At 39.0% G+C, this 20,522-nt stretch overlaps 1 protein-coding gene across 6 annotated transcripts in view; it reads right to left on the bottom strand.

The window, feature by feature from the left end:
* gria3a (glutamate receptor, ionotropic, AMPA 3a) overlaps nt 1-20,230 on the bottom strand; it is a 77,466-nt gene extending 57,236 nt beyond the window's left edge. For 2 of the 6 annotated variants that reach the window (XR_013780090.1, XM_079355653.1), the window contains exons 1-3: nt 19,698-20,230; nt 19,068-19,226; nt 2,447-2,686 (exon numbers count right to left, since the gene is read on the bottom strand). Coding sequence is in view for 5 of the 6 variants with exons in the window: in XM_079355653.1 (XP_079211779.1) it covers nt 2,447-2,686; nt 19,068-19,226; nt 19,698-19,785 (487 nt within the window). In the remaining variant the exon portion in view is untranslated. The remainder of the gene's footprint in view (nt 1-2,446; nt 2,687-19,067; nt 19,227-19,697) is intronic. The other 4 variants (XM_079355650.1, XM_079355652.1, XM_079355649.1 and 1 more) reach the window with 3 other exon arrangements.
* Nucleotides 20,231-20,522: the final 292 nt, after the last annotated feature.

The raw sequence follows: 20,522 nt of genomic DNA, 5'->3' as shown, positions 1-20,522 counted from the left end.
ACATGATGAAAGAAATCTAATTTCACAGGATCATCAGCCGGGGATGCACAGTTTAATGTTAATGCTTTTTTTTCCTAATTTCCAGCTGACTTTAAAATGCCTTCGATGCTGTTCGGATAAAATGTTCGCTTCACATTTGGCATGTGTCTCATAAAAAGACCGGCTTTAGATGGCAGTCACTGTGAAGTGCCTCGGCAGCACATTACCGTCATATCAACGGCACTGACACAATCATCTCCCCCTGTGAGTCCCTCTGCGGACCTAAATCCAGCTCTCTTCCTATAATGAAGATTAAAGTGACGTTTGGATGAGTGTTGGCTCTGTAGCTCCAGAGCCCTGACACACAGAGGAGCGGCCTGGGACTGGTAGCCAAAAAAAAGGACGACTAACTATCCTCTCAGCAAACACAAGCTGTGCAGCATGTGGGAATCCATCCTAAACTACAGTGTTTACACTGTGTCACACTGCGGAGACGGCCGAGGATTACAGATGGTGGATCATCAGCCTTGACGCAGCAGGTGAAGGAGGCAAACAAAGTCGAGCAGAGTTCTTTCCTAGGGCCACATCAAGAAGCACTTTTGAGAAGGTTGATTGTTCCCAGGAGGAGTTATAAACTCCTTAATCATTTTGTCTCAAACATGCCAGACAAAAAATGATCAGCTTCAGCAATCTGCCACCAAACACAGAAATACACCAGTCTGCTAGAACTCTGGAGTTGATGATACCCTCCACACTGCTACAGAACAGAAGGCTGAGCTTCGAACTAAAGCAGTACAGTACAGTATAGAATGGAGATTGTCTTTTTTGTTTTGTTTCAGAAAGTAGCCAATGAGTACTTTGACATGGTCAAATTGTCACCTTGTTAAAATAAGTTATTTTTTCAAGTTTTTCAGGAAACATAAAAAATTGAGCTAGATGTTGAAGATATGATATTTCTGAATTATTTTACTCAACAAGGTAATGAAAACAGATCACTATTGACATACTAATAACAATGTTGGTCAATTATGTAACATGAGAAAAAGAAATGACTTTTTTAACATGCGTCTGTGTCTTAGGCTGTTTTATTTTGCTTTAGTCACATTGTCTTTTGACTTGGGCAAAATAGGTGACGAAATTCTACATAAGGTCCTTTTTTCTTTTTAACACTCATTATATTAGTAGCAATATCAGTTATCTTAACCTCTGGTATTGGCATGGATTTCAGCATCAAAAGTTCCATATTGCTAAAGATACAGAATTTTGATCTAAAAATGTCACAAATAATTATGTTATTTTATTTTTATTTTTTTTCTGGCAACATTCAAATCGACCATTTTACAGTTCTATCAATTGAATTTGTTTACAATGACGTTAACATTATTTAAAGATATATTAAATTCTTCCACACACATAGTATCTATAATTTGTAAAAGTAACAGCTATACTTTTTTTAGACCTCACTATACAAGTCGTTAGATTTCATTTTCTTTGCAGGTCAATAAAACCAACTTCAGAGCCTCCTAATGCACCAAACATATCTATACACGTTTTTTTGGTCCTTTTTTTCTTGTTACAAAGGATTCTTACAGCTCCTACTTTGTGTCAGTCAAAGATATATTTGTCGAAAAGGCATCCAAAAGAGGTTTTTTGCAGATTTTCAAAATGCTCAAAATGGCTCTGTGAGAACAAGTTCCATGAGTGAGCAGCAGCTCAGACACCCACCTGAAGTGGAAATATACATATAAAGTGAAGCGAGGGAAGTGGAAAAAGGAGTGCACTTGTCCTAGAAATGCTCTATGTCAGTTTAAAAATACTTGGAATACACAGTTCTGAACAATTTGGCACATTTTACAGCCGCCACTGCACCCAGAAAATCTCTCTGAAACACAAGTAACAAGACTTCAATACGAAAATGAAATCACATCCTACGGTTTATCTTTGCTGGACAGCTTGTGTTTCCTCCTGCACACTCTCAACTCCTTTCTTAATGCATCCAGCTCCAGATGTTGACCCTCAGAGGACTACAAGGCCCGGCTCTGTAAATAGCTGGCCTACATGAGGAATACAGGAGGCCAGGAAGCACGTGAAGAAGTTACAGTGTGTTTTGTTCTATCTTTATATAATCCAATTAGAGCAAAAAGATCATCAGAGAGTGGCGAGGATTAGAGGCTCAGGCGGCTGGAGTCGTAGTATGGCGTCAGATCAGCACCACCTGTGAATGAGTCATTCCTCTGAAGCTCTGAGTTATTGACTGCCACTGTGAGCCCCATTTAGGCACATCATGAAGCAATTTAGGATCACTAGCGACATGGATTAAAATGTATCAGGGCACTTGGAATGATGATTAGAGATAAGGGATGTCCATATCAAGACTGGTCATCCAAACCTTTTGTAGCACCAGATTTTTTTTTGCACTACTAGTAAGTCTTTCCATAGGTGAGTAAGAGTGTGTATTCTTTCTTACCTCTGTCAGTGTCGTAAAGGTAGACAAACTTCTCCCACTTGTAATGGGCGAGCAGACTAAGAACAGCGCCTCGCAGGCTGGGCCTCATCTGGATGACAAACTGCACATCAGCGTCGATGGGGAAGCTTGGCGTAATGAAGGAGGTGTGCAGCGCCCCACAGAAGGAGGTCAGCGTGTTCATGGACTTCCTGTCGTAGAAGCCAAAGATGGCGTAGACCCCTCGTGAGAACTGGGAGCAGACTGGTGACAGGGGGCAGAGAGCAGATTCAGGTCAGGGACAAGCACAGAGTCAAAACAGTTCAGATCAGCTGTTTCTTTTCAGTCAGGAAGAGTGCCAGAAAAAGAGAACCAACTTGACTTTCAAATAGGATTTGACTGAGGAGGCAAACTGAGGCACTTGTGTTTGCAGTTCTAGCACGTAGTATGTCTGTGTAATGTCTACATAACCTTTATTTCCTACTGATACTAAAGTATGCAGTTTTTACATTCAAGTGTATTCATTTTGAAATCATGAACCTTATAAATTATGGACTTAGTCTCCAAGCGCAATAGTGGTGAATGTCATATTGGAAATGCCATCTCCACCTGTTCTGCCTTGAAACAGCCAAAGTTTTAGTTGAGAAGGGCCTTTGGTCTCTCGGCGAACAGTTCCAACCATGGGCGTCAGAAGCAGAACAAAAGTGGATGGGACAATTTAATGGGCACTCTCAGACAAAGCAGATGTCTCTTCCTGCATTCCATACGCAGTGTAAAACACTGTCAAACTTTATCTGTCTGTAGCCCTCTTTCTTTCTGTCAAACTTTATCTGTCTGTAGCATAAGACACATTTTGTAACTGTTTCCAGATTAAAGTGGCTGCCCCCTCTCTGATTACATATATACATTTTAATAGCTAAAAGTACAGAAATCTATTGGATGATTAATTTAGAAGATATTATGTTCCAAGCCGGTCACCATGGTGGCTTTGACACTACTACTAGAAAGCACACCACATCAATAATACTGGGTCTAAAGCGAACCCCTTAGCTTTTGCGGACAGCCTCCAGTAGACTCTGGATGAACTGCAGTGTTTTAACACATCTGGATCTGGTTCCTTAAACCCGAGGTTACAACTTCGGTAAAAATACAATATAGAAGGAAACCCATCTAGTCTGTCTTCTAGTTATCTAAGGACTGTAAAAGTAGGATGCACAACCATTTCACAGGGAAAAAAAAATTAAAGTTGCTAAACTGAATGCTACCAAAGCCACAAAAAGGCAACTTTGTTTCAGAAGTTGATTCAAATGTAAGTCCAAGAGCAAGGCAAGGCATCCTGTGGACATGTCCTTACTTTCTAACTAAATGTAAGGGTTCATTGTTGGTTATTTAGAGTTTATAGCAAAAAATAGGAATCCATCAACACACAGGTGGGTTAAAATACCCAATGCAGCGTTTAAATATATTCGCAGATCCATTAGAGCATTAGTCTTCAATCTGAATAAATGGGTGCCTTGCGGGATGTCTGCTCCCCATGCATGCACCGCTGCCCTGTGCCCTTCACTTCTCCTTGCTCTAAATGCAACTGCTCGGGTAATCAACTAGAAGTAATGAGGAAATCAGAGTTCTGGCCACAGCTCTTTATGGACAAATACCCTGAAACACGAGCATGCAAACGTGCAAGCGGCAGGCTGTGCTGCAGTATAAAAGATTTATAACAAGCCACAAGCCTTGTGTGCTGCCATCTGTAGGAATGTGGAAATGAGCCTCGGCCATAAATGCTCAGTGCATCACACACACACACACACACACACACACACACACACACACACACACACAGAATGCATTAAGAAAATGTGTTAACTATTTTATACTATTTGAATAAAATAAATAGTTTTAAGACAACAAACAGGACCGCATCAGTGATATGACCCTTAAATGAATTTAAGCTATATTTAAAGCAAATGGGTCAATCCTCCACATTTTGTGACCCTCAGCTCACTGCTGATCTGTTCACTGAAGCTGCTCTGTCTAACCAATGTTTAATTATGCCATTATCCAAGTCATTGGATTTAACGAGGGTCTTTTTCTGAATCTGTGAGTTAAAATCCTATTTCTCTGAGTAAGTCTAACAGTTAACCTGTAAACACTAAAGGGAAGCATAGTATTCAGCTTGCACCAGATTTGGATCATGCTAGACATTTCCAATCTTTAGACTGCATAGGGCCCAAAAGCATAGTTCACTTCTGTGTTTTAACAATGACCTACCTCCATGTCTGATCAGACACATTTACAAAATGTAGGTGTGTTTTTTGTGGGGACATATACAGTATACTCCCCAACCATTGGGTCCAGACATACAGTAAATGACACATTGGTGTCTGAATCATGTATTTTATATCAGCTGTAAATACCCATTTGTGTATTTTTGAAGATAAGTTCATATCCATATAAGAGATAATTCAAAACTTTTTTAAAAAAAAGTAGTGTGTGTGACACCAAATTTGTTTCTCCTGTAAACTGTTAAATCAAAATTAAAGCACAAAGCAGCTGTACACCACTAGCCTTTTTTCTTCTGGTTGACTTGTATCGCTTCAAGAAAAGCAAGCTGCACATTATTTATTTAACACTTACTGAAGAAAGTTTGACATCATCGTTAAATTAAAGATGAGTCCTTTCGAGTTTAGTGACAAAGTTTTAGACAGTCAATTCCGTATTTCATCAAGCTGCTCTGTCTGCACTTGAAAACGACTTTATAGCACAGAAACAGCTGATGGGTTATTCAAGTTTTTAGAATTTATGATCCAGCCTGTTTTCCTTACCTGAGCAGTTGCATGTGGTTTTTGGTTTTCATATCATTTAATGTCAACAATTCCTTGTTTAACTTTAAAAGGACTGAGTGTGAGGACTGAATTTATTACAACTACACTTTGGGTGAAATTCAAAATACAAATTCACATTGGTGCCTGCAAAGGCAGTAAAATCATTTCACAGTTGTTTCAGTTCTCCATGTGTGTAATGAGGCATGTTTTTTAAAGTTTCTTCTGTTCAGTTTCCCATCCGAGCAATTGTTCATTCACATAGCTCTGATCACTCACTTCTATTATATTTCCTCAGCTATTTAAACATTCTTCCATCCATCCTTTTCCTCAGGCTTCAATTTACTGTCCAAAGTTATGGACATTTGAGATTGCACCTGTTTGGTATAACTGGTCATGGATGATGCTTAAATCAATCAAACTCAATGGGCTGCTGCAATATATCTGAATATTTGAAGGAAATTATAGATAGCTAGATAAAAAAGCTAGCTAGACAGACAGACAGACAGACAGACAGACAGACAGACAGACAGACAGATAGACAGATAGATAGATAGATAGATAGATAGATAGATAGATAGATAGATAGATAGATAGATAGATAGATAGATTGGATTATAATATTAATATCAAACTGACGTGATTTTCTCTCAAATTATAGATTCACACATTTCTCCTAGAACAGACAATATCCATCCAATGTTATGCAAGAACAATAGAGGGTGGCCATTAAATTAACACTTCCCATCTGATCCAACATAATCCAATTCTTATTCTCATAATGGCAACAATAGCTTTTTGTTTGTCAAGGTTAAATAGACCGCCTGTTCTCCTAAAGGACTAATGAAATCATATATTTGGGCTCATGGAGCAGTAAACACTCATCCACTGCAGTAAATCCCCCTGATTGTGGTCAGCAATGGAGATACGCATCATTTACTTTATTGCAGAGGGGAAGTTGAGATTTTTTTTGCACTGCAGCCTCATTTCTTTGTTTTTTTATATATGCACAATCCCGCTAGGAAAAATCTTCTGTTTGCCTTCTGTACATCTTATTTTGTCCATCACCCAGACAAACACCCACATCAGCCTGTCATTACTGCTGCTTTCTCTCTCTGCTTCTCTTCGACACCTCATCAAACTTAACAGGTAGATGCTGCAGCTCTGAAACCATCACCGCTGACTTAACACCTTCCATAAAACTCAGGGCTTTGCAGCTTTAAAGGCCTCTCCAGGAGACAGCTGAGGGATCGTGTTGGAGTCTATCACGAAACTCACTGATGTAGGGATGAGCCTGTAGTCTGTGTGCAGAGTCGAGCCGAGTCTGCAAAGTGAATTCTTAAAGAGAGCAGGCGTAGAGGGTAGGCTGCTGTCCTTGAATATTGAACTTTTGGCACAGAAGAAAGTGAGAATGCAGAAAAAGGACAGAGGAGTGATAACATTGGGATGAGGAGGTAAACTTTTTGGGCCTGGGGGGAATTGGATTGGCTCCTGGACTCGGACAAAGTGAGGACAAACTGCTTTACTTTTTGTGACGAAAACAAATAACCTGTTTATTCGTGTGCTGCTGCCTTCTGGGGGGTTATATTTCCAGCGCTGTCGGAGATAAGTGCCTGCAGGGGTTCTGAAGAGGAGAAGAGAGCAGTAGGACTTAAATTTCTTTCCCTAAGGGAGAGGGGAGGGGACATGCTGGTCTCGGCCTGATGGGAATATCTGTCCTAACATGTCCAAAAAGAGAAGAAGGCAGAGGACACAGGACAAACAGAGAACAAAAGCTCTGAAAAGACACCAAGAAAACAAAGTAGCAGACTGTGAGACCTGCTTCTTTCATGATATTGTCTTTAAGCAATATAAAGAACATTAGATTAAGATATAGAACCTTACTAATTGTATTATGTTAAGTTGTTTTCCCTTACTTTACAGCCCTATGAGTCTACAGCCATGCCTGCAGCTCTGTGACGAAATTCTTAGTAACATTGGAGCTTTGAGCTAAGAACTAAAGCGCATCCAATATGGCCACAAACATACTGCTACTAAGCAAGGGTAATGTTTACAGGGATCAATGTTTACATTTAGAATATAAGCATTATTGCCATCATGTACAGTATACTGCATACTCAGCCTTCTGTTCCTTTTTATACAATCCTGCATGCACTCCCTTAACACATGCCGCCTCGTGCTTTCCTGTAGTCATCAGCTGTGCGAATCAGCTGGTCCCATTGCAAAGCAACATACTTTTATTCTTAGCTTATCATATTGCTTCTTTTAAATGTGTTTCTTTGGAAGGATATCTATCCTGCTGCTGCAAACTTTTTTACAGTATCACCCTGAAGACTTTATTTTTTTTCAATAACACGTCAACTGTTATTACAAATTGTTATCTTTACTGATTTCACTAATTTATCCTGATTTAAATGGCACACAAAGGTTAAGAGGATCAAGGCCTTATCAGTGAAACGTGCTGAGAGAAATCTAAGCTGGTGTTGCAAGAGAAATTGTAATGGCAATAAAAAACAACAAAAAGATGCTGGGTTCATCTTCTTGACATCATGAATGTCTGTAGAGCACGATGGGGTATTACATTTTTGGATCAGTGATCTTACTGATTGCATGGGGGGGAGGTCATGGTGTTTGCATTTTATGGTTTTGCAGAACTCGCAGAAATGTCACGATTTTGTAGATGCAAAAATCTTGTACAAAATCAAACTTATAAGCCTATGTCAGATTGGCAAGTAGCTCACCTTAGTTTAGCACAACGCTCCAAAGATGTCCCACAAAACTACCTGTCCTTATGTTTCCCTTTTTATCCCAGTTTCATACTGTAGAATTATCGCGATGTCAAACTCAAGCTGCAATGATTTATGTCATATAGGTGTAGTTATCATGTAGCTGACATGGACCTCACGCACCGTGAGTGCTGCACTCTGGTTCTTACATTAAGTTTTCATTGCGACGCCTTATCCATTAATCTCTGCTGTCACGTTTGAGGTTATGTAACCTCTGTCTGTATGATTTACAGCTGTGGAACAAAACTATGAACTGTATATAAAAGTGATCCATCTTTCCATCATCATACACAGATTGCCCCAAATAACTAGAGCCAATTTACTATTTGTATCTTAACCTGCAATATAGTTCTGTGTAGATCAGAAATAATGAAAGGAAAAAAAAAAAAAACAGATAATAATAATAATAATAATAATAATAAAATAAGCACTGTCAATACCTGAAACACCAACATTCAAAGTTGTCAGGATCTCTTTCAAAAAATGTTCGAAGCACCACTAAGACAGCATTACTCGGACGGACGGAGGGTGCCAACACATCTTGTAAATGTGCTGACTGACAGACACTCAGCATATTCAGTGTTTACTCATGAAAGCGAGCTGGGTGCCTATGCTGGACCATCGTCTGAATGAATGAACTGCAGGGTCAGAGCAGACAGCCAGCATCCCTCCCATTATTCAAGGTAACATGTTTCCTCTCCATTTTTGCATCTAGCCAGCAACTCTTCAGTGTGTCAGCTGGACAGGATGCACAAGGGCATTGTGGGACTGGATATGTCTGCACCTGAGCAATGGTGCATTCTAGTAAGTCATAGGTATTTCCAAACATTATCACAGTTGGAGTTCTGCAATCATTGCACAAAGTTCACTGATTGCTGCTTTTTTCACCCTTGGGTTTCTTTTTTTGTCATTTAGCCATGGAGGAGAACAAGACCTCCCAGCATGCACTGGGAAGAAATAGGATTAAAATTTGAAAAAACCTATCAAATATAATCTTCCTCTTTTTCAGATTTATTTTGTCTGTCTTATGTTCTCTAAAGCATTTTCCTGAGTGTTAAAAACAAACAACAACAGTGCTCTTTTTACATCTCAAACACTTTTACAAAATGATGTTTTATCCATTGAAGGCCCTGAGGCTACTGTTATAAAGTAATTGTTGCTTCAGGCACCATAAAAAGAAATAATGTGTTTATTACAAGCAATGTCTCAGCAAAACATGAAAAGGTACAAAGTGAAAAAAACAATTTCCCTTGGTACAAATAAAGGAAGTAAATCTATCTAATGTCTTCAGCCAAGCTGCTTCCTCTCTCATACATTACTGACAAGGCAGTTATTTGAGCTTAATGTTAATGTAAGTATTTTACCATAAGACCATAACATGCTCATGTTGAGCCAATTTAATGTTCACCCTTTAAGATTAGCCGATCAGGATGGTGTCATTCGTTAAGAATCTAATTTGCAGTTAACCAAGGTAGGAAATGTCTTTAAATTCACTGGCAGATTTCATGCTAATCTACACTTGTTGTCGAGATATTTATGTCAAACACAATGCTGGACTTACAAGTGTAGCGCTAGAGGAAACATTATAAGATTGTTAAATTCAAACAAATATATTCTCTGGACACCTTTAAACAACCGTAGGCCTACAAAAATTCAGATCAGTCCATTAGCCTGGGCCAAAGCGGTGAGCCCACTGACAGACTGATGTTGCGAGTAAAAGAGCTTCACTATTACAGTGGCTACGACGTTTGGAGTTACCAAACAGATTATGTAATGTTCTATAATTGTGCCTAAGCTTTTCAACAGTGACTCTGCACGCAGCTCATCTGGTACACTTGAATAAACTCATTCTATTGAAAGGTTTTTAAATACCTGCTGGTTTAATTTTGACATTGAATCACAGGGAATGTTTGTGTTCAGATATAAATCTGTTGAAGTCAGCAAGGTTAAAATGATCTGTGTGTTATGACATTAAGTGTTTTATTTCTTTAACCGCATTACAGTCTGCGCTGTTTTGCAATTTGTTGCAGTTGACCGACAACGGAGGCGGCAGAGGGCACACAGGGACTGAAGCCTGAGTAGGCTGTGGTTGCATGTTGGCTGGAATTCCCTCCTCTCTGCAGATTACCGCTTTGTGAGAGCAAACATATCTTTCTTTCAATGGGCTACCCCCAGCAGATACTCATTATTCGCAAAAAGCCGGGTAACACTGGTTGGATTAGCCCTAATCTGATAAACACAACTGGATCCAGCCCACATGCTTTAAACAACATGACAGAAGGAAATCAGCAGATATACAGACAGAGCCTGTGGCTACTGGAGTGTTGTATGAAAGAATTCACTTTAATATCTCACTGCACCACTAAAAGCACTGCTTACACTCCACCTACACATGCTTTGCATATAGGCTCCTGCTAAAACCCCATCCAAGGACCACTTTTATAAGAGACAGGAAAACACAACAAACTCTTTTTCAAACAACTGAAGTGCAGCATAATGTATCTGTATACGGATTTAAATAAACATCAGAAAAATGCATGTGTGTAGGAGTGAAATGGAACATTTGATAGCTCTGTGACCAAAGTATTTTCTATTTTCCAGATTCTTCAATTAACAAGAAATGTGATTTTATGCTATACAAATTAAAAATACTTTTTTTAAATCTACAATTTTAAATTACTTAACTTTGTCCTTTCATACACTCTCACCATCTTTGCTTGAAATGTTGAATGGAAAGTCTCATTGGACATAAAAAGAGAAAATAAAGGTAATAAAAAATAAATTGAATATCAAGCTAAATGTTTTCATGATTTTCTCATTTAGGTTAATTTAGCAATGGAAAAGATTAAAGCATTATTTTGTCAAACACAGAGGCTCATACAACTTCTTCAAATGTATCAAAGCAGTTCCTCTAAATTATTCACAGGCCTCCTGGTTTCTGAGGTTTTCTTTAGCATGGGTTTTGAAATCATGTCTTTAACCATAATCTCAGGTTACATGTAGTGAACAACTCAATGTAAGTTGTATCACACTGCTGGACCCTGCTGCAGCCTCACTGGAGCTCGGCAGCAGTGATCATCGCTGTGTTTTAGTACTAACCTGGAAGCATTCTGATGCAAAGAATGAAAGACCAACTTGACAACTCCTGCACCTATTCACTGCTATTCCATTATTTTGCAGCGTTGTAAACAACCAGGGTGTGTAACAAGAAACAAGATGCTTAAGCCATAGACAGCTGCAAGATTAACATGAAATCATATGACATTTAAAAGTCTGCTGTTGATGTTGTCATATCTTTAGCACCACTCTTCTCTTATACAAAGAAAGCTACTGCATTAATGCTTCTGAAATCCTCCTGTTTACATCTATACGTAGTTTGACAGAATCACAATATCAAAAAGAGAGCAGAAGAAAATACTGGCAAACAGAAAACATAATGCAGCAGTTTAATTACATGAGCACACATACTGATCACAGTCACCACCCCTCCCACTTGATCAAGCACATTCTCCTGATAAAATCCTGCTCGAGCTGAAACGATTCCTCGAATAACTTGAATAATTCGATTACAAAAATTCATTGAAGTTTTTGTTTGTTTTTTTGCTTCATCAAAACTATGCTATGAGTATAAAACACGTTTAATGTAGCTGCAACTACCTGCTGCTCTCGCTGCTGCACGCTCAGTCTGACACACAGACACTTCAGCGCTAACACAGACACACACACACACACACACACACACACACACACACACAAACACGAGCGCTGCGAGACCATTTTAACTTTTAGTCAGCACCTGTTTTTTTCTATGGATCTGTGATCCATACGACCGAGTCGGGAACACGTGATCCGGTCAAACGGTCGGCTTTTCTCCGTTCACTCTCTCCGTGTTTGCAGCTAACGTAACTATAGCAACGTCCTCTCACAGTCTCTGTCATAGACATCATGTCTATGGTCTGTGAGTGCGCTGAATGCACGCGCTTCAGGGGCAGACAGAGATACGCACACTGCTAATAATATACAAGCTGATTATGTTAAATGTCTAATGTTGTCAAAGGTAAATCAAGAGAGAACTTGTTTTGAGGAATAATAATTCATTATTCTCTGATGGATTTTAGTTTTTAGTCTGCAATGTTAATGGGGGGGTGCAAGCAAATATATATTTAAAGTTTCTCAATTTCCTGATCTGACATAATGATTGATTCTGTGATTGATTCAACAGAACATAATGCTTTCTCGATTAAATGTACTGTAACAGATGTGTAGGCTACACAAAAAACATTTGTTATTTCAGCCATTAAAACATGTTTGGCCTGTATTTTTCATCTACCTGCCACCTTGACCAGTGACTCAAAAAGTTCATTTGGGACCCTGTCAGTAATATGGTGAATGTCAGCAGCTGTAGGCTAGAGCAGAGGTGGTTGGTTGTAACTATGGTTGTAACAAGCAGGCGTTACCATGGTAGCTGCAAAGAAGCAGTTTTGTAGGGACGACCCGAGACGAGTTAAACCTTAATTAAGCAAAAGTATGATTTATTCGATTACTCGATTAATCGATCGGGATATTCGATAGAATACTCGATTACTAAAATATTCGATAGCTGCAACTCTAGTTCTCACATCAGCTCACTTTAAATTTCTGTGGAAAAAAAGACCTGCAGGAGAAACTCTGGAGGAAGTCTAAAACATTCAGCTGTTTGTGTTCCGACATGAAACTCACCTCAAAAACCATAGGAGTTTTTCACAAGTGTATATGCAATATAAGAGTCAAACCATGTATGCATGGCAGGGAACGCCTCAGTTAGAAGAAAGCTTTTACTGCTACTGATTATGACTGAGTTCAATTAAATAATGAACTAAAGAAAGGAAAAGCATTTATATTTTTATCAAACTTCCTCATGAAGAAGGCATGACAAATCTGAGGAACAGGACTCGTCAACTTGGAGCATGGTCATCCAAACTGACAGGCCGCTGGGTGCAGTGGCACTTACTCAGATATTTTTATCACGGCATTGTGATAAAAGGACAAGCTTTTAAGAGAGTGTCTCATGTGTTCAAGGGCTCCAAAATCGAGAGGATCCATTTAAAGCTTGCAAATGCAGAACATCTTCAGGAAGTCTTAAGGAAAACCATGCGTTTCATACTGCATCTACATCTCAATTTTGAATGTATGCATGGGCAGTGTAGCTAGAAATCCGGTATGGACATGTTTTTTTTTCTTACATAGTCCCTTTCTCTAATGCTCCCATGCAACATAGGGGCTCTTAATAATAACTCTTCTCTGTTTATATAGTTTAACTGTGGTCAGAGAGTGTGGATTAAGATAGAAACTATCATGCAGCATGCTATCCCTCAGGCCAAATAATTTGACAACCTCGTCTCTGGTGCTAATGCATCATGCATGACTTGTCAGGTTTAATGAGTTCCCAGACTTATGAAGGATCCACGGTTGTTATATATTGATAAATTGTTGTTTATTGATATCACAAGCACGTCTGTTTTAATAAAGCAACTAGAAAAATCATTATATAGCTAAGCCAAATCAACATTTGTTTCAGGATATTAAAATATTTTCATGAACAGAACTCTTTTTCTTACTTTTTTCATTCTTTTCCATGAACCTTTCATCTTCCTTTGCAAAATTCTTATGATGATGATTTATGATGGCTCTTGAATTTGTAAATGTGTGAGAGAAAGGAAGGCTTATCTGTCATATATGATACAGATTTATCATCATTATTACCAGCAGCTGTTTAGCAGTTAAGTAAAAGCCTGGAAACAGCTAGCCTAGCTTTGCCTTCAGGCCACAAAAAACTACCAGCACTTCAAAAACTCATGAGTAGACATGCTGTCTTTTATATCGCACCTCAGGGTGTAGTGCATCAGAGAGTCACACCTGGCAATAGATCCCCAAACAACAATGTGTTTCTTTAAGGTTTTGGTACGATGAAAAAAAAAAAAAAGTCTACAGATGGAACACGTTAGCTTGTTCTGTCAGTATACAATATGATTGGTGATCAAGCAGTTAATCGGCTGATCACAGCTGCTAAGCAACAGCAACACAGGCAGAGAAAGAGTCAAACTTTATGCAGGAAATAAAAAGGCATAACGATCAAACAGGAAGATTGTTCTTGAACATTTTAAATTAAAAATCATCTATAATATTAAAATTAAATCTAATTGAAACTAACTTTACCATCCACCAGGAAAGAAATGAAACATATGCAATAATATACTTTCTGGTCATTTCCACTGATTAGGTTTTCATGCACATGGTAAAAAAAAGGCTATATTTGAATACATCACATCCTGTTAACTCTTGAGCTACAGTGGTACTGAAAGGCATTTATTTTGACCTTTGAATGTCAGTTGTTTGCTCACTGTAGTGAAGTGAAACACTTAGACTGCATTCTTTAGTATCCCTTCTGATAGCCTTTTCTGATCTTACCTGCATGTTTTCTGATTTGTGACTTACCTATTTGCCTCTTGTTTTTTGGATACCTCTGCCTGGATTTTTGGACACTGTCTGCATTTTTTCACTACAGATTATAATAGTGGAATTGGTCTTCCTAATTTCATAATGTCACAAGGTTACTTTTTGGCAGGTTATATTAGCATAAAAAACACCAGGTAAAAATGTGAATGTTGGACACAGCTTATGAGTCAATGAAGTCTTAATAATGCAAAAGAAGAAGAAGAAGAAGAAGAAGAAGAAGAAGAAGAAGAAGAAGAAGAAGAAGAAGAAGAAGAAGAGGAGGCTAATGAGGAGGAGGCAATCTGGCTACATACTTTAAACTGCTGCATTAATGGGACTATCCATTGCCTACACATTGAAGTGCACTAACATTAGCCTCTGTCTGAGCAGCACCTCACAGTTGAGTCATCGCAGAGGGAGGATATGTGGCTATAATAAACACTTTATGGAGAAATGTACTGTCATTTGTAACTGTCAAATTCTTCTCTAGAAAATTGTGGTCTTAAAAGATATGCCACAGATGAAATGTGAGAAGTAAAAAGAAAAGGCTTTAATGCAGAAGATGGCTTTTTAGGTTTTCTTCTTTAAATGCCTGTTGTAAAACAGACAGGAAACATCTCGACAAACTTTCCCCCATAAAGACATTTGACAAATATTTAAGTCATTGTGAATTATTGCCAATCCCCTTATATACACTGGAAAATAAATCGAGTAAATGCTATCAAAATAAAGATATGAAGTGATCTGTTCCTGCTGTCTGACCTGTCATCATATCCAAAAACTACATCCCATATGCGCTTAGTGCAACTCCCCCCTGATTGTGCAGCCAGGCCAGCAGGCTCTATCTCTGCTGTCATTTCCTGCCCTGACCTCAGTTTTAATGGACGTAACCTTCCCATTTGTGCATTTATGCACACAATCTGTCCTGGCCTTGGGCTATGTGTCACATCAATACATCCGAATCCTGAAGCTTCACTCAAACCAAACACAAATTGGTGATAAAGTATATAAAGCATGCAGAAGTTCTTTTCGTCAGAATCAATCGACTCAAACAGCAAAAACTACAAATTGTTTAATCCGATGTTTCATTGGCTGTTCATGTCCCCTGTTGTGTTTGTTTCTCAACTTCCTGAGCGGCAAAGCAAGCATCAAACTGCAGATTCAGTATCTGCAGCCAAGCAGAGCTGGAGAACAGCCATATATTAGCAGAGAGGGACTGAGATAGAGAAAATGAAAGCTTGGTGCGAATTGATTTTTCCATACTGGAGGAAAAACAGGAGCCACACACACGGTACTACTGGACTACAGCCTTCCACCTATTGATCCTCCCTGCCAATAACACAGTCATTTGCCATCAGGGATTTGTAAGAATCATTATGGACTGACCCAGCTGGAGGACAGCACTGTTGTCCTGCTTTATTCCATTCATGACATACAACAAACCACAGAATGAGTTCTAAACAGAAAATAAGTCCTCTTATTAATACAAAAGAGAGGTTGTCTTGTGGAAAGATCATTAGTCAAAATCTGTCTTCTCATGACTTTCTAATATTATCATAATGAACGATGAAAACTGTGGGGAAAGCACAGCAATGACTAACATGTAACTCCTGCCAGAATAGAAATGTGTCAAATCATAATCATCACATTCCCTTTGCTACATCAACACCTGCCAGGCGAGCATGGCATTATGCAACTCAGACTGCTAAAATAAGAATTTCGGGAGTTTGGTGCATTTTCAAGCCCTAATCACAAACTATAGCCTGGTTGTCTGCATAATGAGCTGCGCGGCTTACATCAGCTTATCTCACTCAAATAAATCCTGCTGATTATCTTGTTTTATTTTCTCCTGATCCTTCCGAAAGAAAAAAACTTAAGAGCCTATCAAACACAATGGCTTCAGGTTTGCTGAATCAGACTACGATATGAAACGGATGCGTAATGCCAATACCGTAAAACTTCTGATATCCAAATTTAAGTGCAGCAGGAGATGCGCTGTCTCGCAATAAGATCAAAGCAGTAATTTGTAATTTTAGTTGTTTATCAATAGCTAATTTTGTACACATTGAAACATTCTTTGGTGTAAATTTACAACTTCACAGTCTTTCTCATCATTTCTGTGCATAACATTTGTTAATAATAAAATAAATTAAAGTCTGTCTTATATTGGCGCTTATCCCCGAGTAAAAGCAGGGTCATTTTATAGACTGAAAGAAATTAAAGCCTGGGCTAATAATTAAAGTTGTGCAAATAGATATAAATCAATTTATCATTCAACAGGTCATTGTTTTTACTTTTTAACTATACATGTGGCAGGAAACATATTTTTTAACCTCAGACAAAACCTACTTACAAAATGTTTACATTAGAAGCATTATCCAGCAGGATAAACGCCCCAAACACACATTGATATTAGTCCAAGCGTTCAAGTGTGGCCGAAGGGCAACCTATAGGTTGAAGATGACGGCAGTAGAAACAGCTCATGGACACTCACAAGAATATATTTTAACTGGATGAGTAATTTTTTATGTAACAGCTCCCTTTTGACCTCGTTGAAATAAAAAAACAGGCCCAAGTAAGAGTGCTTTAACCCTGATGTGGACAAGCCAAGCGTGTAATATTTAACTCTTCTCCTGTGATGACTGTTGAAGTGCCCTTAAGCTGAGCGCTGACCCCACAGGCACTCATAATCCCACAGAGCACGGCTGTGGTGCACTGAGCAGTGTCAAACAAGGTGTGATGGTTTAAGACTGAATCTCCCTCTGACTTCAAACCACGTCATATATACATTGTTTGCATGTACATTATATATGCATGAGGAACAATCATGTTCAATATCCGTATCTCTTTTTTTAAAGCCTTTTTTCACTTCATTAGGGTCCTGCAGGCATCTCTGCTGCTGCTGCTGACAGAGTTTGGAGAGCTGCAGCTGATTTCAGAGCATGTAGTGTGAAGTGCAGTCAGTGGGAAGACAGATAACAAATTAATTCTCCAGACAGAAGTTGGTGCCCTGCATGGCAGAGCAGTGACTGGTCCCCCAATTATGACACCATCTCAGACTCAACAAGCCTTCCTATCAAATTCATCATGTTTGTGCAGATGACACATGGATTACAGCGTGTTACAGTTGATAAAGTGATTTATTTGTGCATCAAAAGTGTATTCAGGCAAATTAACGTCATTGCAGTCAGCTTGTATAACACAATGTTTAAGATCATTATCAAAGTGACTGACAGCCAAATGGCCTGATTTAAGCCAAACTATATGAAGAGATGGATAACAGCGACTATTTTAAAGTACATTTTACTTTAATATTCAACTTTAAATATTCTACATATGTTGATTTATTAAGGTAATGAGGTGAATATGTTTGTATTTAATATTACGGATGTAGTAGGACTGGGCAATAAAACATCTCATTATGGAGTGGTAACAATATGTACATCAGTAATGATGGCACATTTTATATGAAAGGGATAAATCCTGTTTTAATAATGTGATACAAAGCAGAGAGAGGGCCAGAAAACCGGGATGGCGCAAATGCCAAAGCCTTTATAATACTAGTGACATTGTGGGCATAAAATGGTTCTCATCTCAATGATAAGGACACTTCTGATGTCCTGTTTCTGTTGAAGAGTTTCAGAAAGATGCTAATTTAAAGCTTTTTGTTTATTTTAAACAGTGAGACTTATAGCTGATAATATGGCCCTATCATTAAAAACTTTGAGTACATAAGACAATGAAGGAATACCTTCAACAACAAGCTGGTGTCCTTGAAACAAGCAGAGCTAACATGAGCAGCAGATCATTGTTTAGCATCTAAAGAACATTGAAGACACATTTTTTACCCAAAACAGCTCTGTTCATTTGTGATATGCAACTTTAGCAAATGCTAATACAACTATATTGTAAAGTTTAACAAGCGCACCCTCTGGTTTCTTCCGCCTTTGTAATTTTCACGATATCCAGATCATATCTACATTATCGCACAGCCCTATCATACATCCATATTTCCTATGGTGACCTCCACAACACATACCATAACTTGCAAACATTGGCCAAAACCTTTATCTAAAATCACAGCCAGACACCACAACAACAAGAGCAGCACTGTTTATCTTCACTGTCAAGTGTACAGTCATCTAAGTGCTGCACATCAGCTTCTCTGGAATTACTGAATTACTCAGTTTACTAAATGATAGTGTTCAGCCAATTACAGGCCATCATGCTCCATCATCCAGCAGGAGAGTTTTGGATTGCAGGACTGAGGATAGTGTGTGTGAGGCCAGACACTTGGCAGGTGTCTGTGTGAGAGCCAACCATTTTATTCAAACAAACAACTTCAGTTATAAACTTCTGTGTCATTTTTGGGTAAGCCTGTCCATTATGGAATTTGCACAAGACATGTGTTGCATACTGAATGTAAAGACTGCAACAAACTATCATTACTTAAGTTTATTAGGAAAAATACTGCATCTAAGTTTTGGACCCCAAATAATGTTTCCCAGCTGGTTAAATGCAGAGAAAATGCCTATTATTGAGTTTCTAAGGAGTGTAAGTACTCACAGGCGTGTGTGACAGAGAAACTGTTGGAGGACTCCAGGTTGTCAACGTTATAATTGAGGTGGAAAGGTTTCTCCGTCACATTCTGGTTGGTGTTGTAGAGCTGGACGGCGAACCTGAAGGCGCTGTGCTCCTGCACTGTGGAGCGCATGAACAGTCCACCTACAGGCCAGAAATGTCTCATTAAAACTGCACTCAGTATCATTTCATATGAAAAAAAAAATAGTAATGAATATAACTACTCCACCTGAATAATGCACTCCTTAGGATTTAAATGTTTCTTATGTAGGCCTATGCTACAGAGTGAGTGCAGTCGCCAACAATTAAGCAATATTGAACCTATTTTAATAAATGATGAAAGAAATACAGTACAAGTTAGGCCTTCTATTCACACAAACACTGCGGATACTAAAATTCTTCTTCGTTTTAACAGTTTAGTATCCTATCCTATTTTTTCCCTGACCGCCTACAAAGAAAGAGCCTCATCCCAGAATCCCCCTGTCTTTACGAGAAGTGAACTTGGTAATGATTTATGCACCAAACCAGTTTCAGTGCGACTTAAAGAGGTGTCCTAGTTAGAGAATATATACAAAGACGTGCAGAAATGCAGCCAGAGTACCCCTCTGAACTTACCTATGTTGATTTGATTTGGAAACCCTGCAAGCGAGTCCTCCCAAAAATACAACAAAATAAGCACTGACGCTATTGTGCGATGCCACATTTTCTCCGAGAAGTGAAATCAACTCCTGGCGTGGATGAGAAGCAGGGAGAACCATGTACACGGGCTTGTAAACTCAAAGAAATCCACAAGATGCGGCGGGTCGGTCTCACTCGCTGTGTGCACCCACGTTGAATGCCAGCGCGACTGCAGCGCCAGATCTCGGCTGCTGTTGCTGCTGCTGATGGAAACCTAAAGGCAGTGCTTTATCTCAAAGATGGTGGTGGTGCTGGAGGAGAGAGAAAAAGCGGAGCTCCTTTCTGTGGATAAGGAGCAGCAAAATGGGCTAGAGGAAGAGAAGAAAAGAGAAGCGAGGAGGGAGGGAGGGAGGGAAAGGGGGGGCGTTTATCAAACTTGGTCTGACGTTGAATTAAAATAAGAGCAGCCTCCAGTCCTCCTCTCGTCACTGCAGAGTTGGTGTGAGGCTGTGTAGACTCAGTTGGGTATGGTGTGAATTTATGTGTGTGTGTGTGTGTGTGTGCGTGTGCATGTGCGCGCGCGTGATTGCGTGTGAGTGGTGCGGTGCAATGGAGGAGTAACGCACAACAGAATCCTCTTACTTTGGGCCAATAATAATACTGCTGATATGTAACTATATGTAGGCTGTTTGTATTTGCCATGTCATCTATCTATCTATCTATCTATCTATCTATCTATCTATCTATCTATCTATCTATCTATCTATCTATCTATCTATCTATCTATCTATCTATCTATCATCTCTTTTCCATGTGAAGCAG

The sequence above is a fragment of the Symphodus melops genome, assembly GCF_947650265.1.
Source record: "Symphodus melops genome assembly, chromosome: 11".
NCBI lineage: Eukaryota > Metazoa > Chordata > Actinopteri > Labriformes > Labridae > Symphodus > Symphodus melops.
This window is presented reverse-complemented; position numbering and strand designations above follow the sequence as displayed.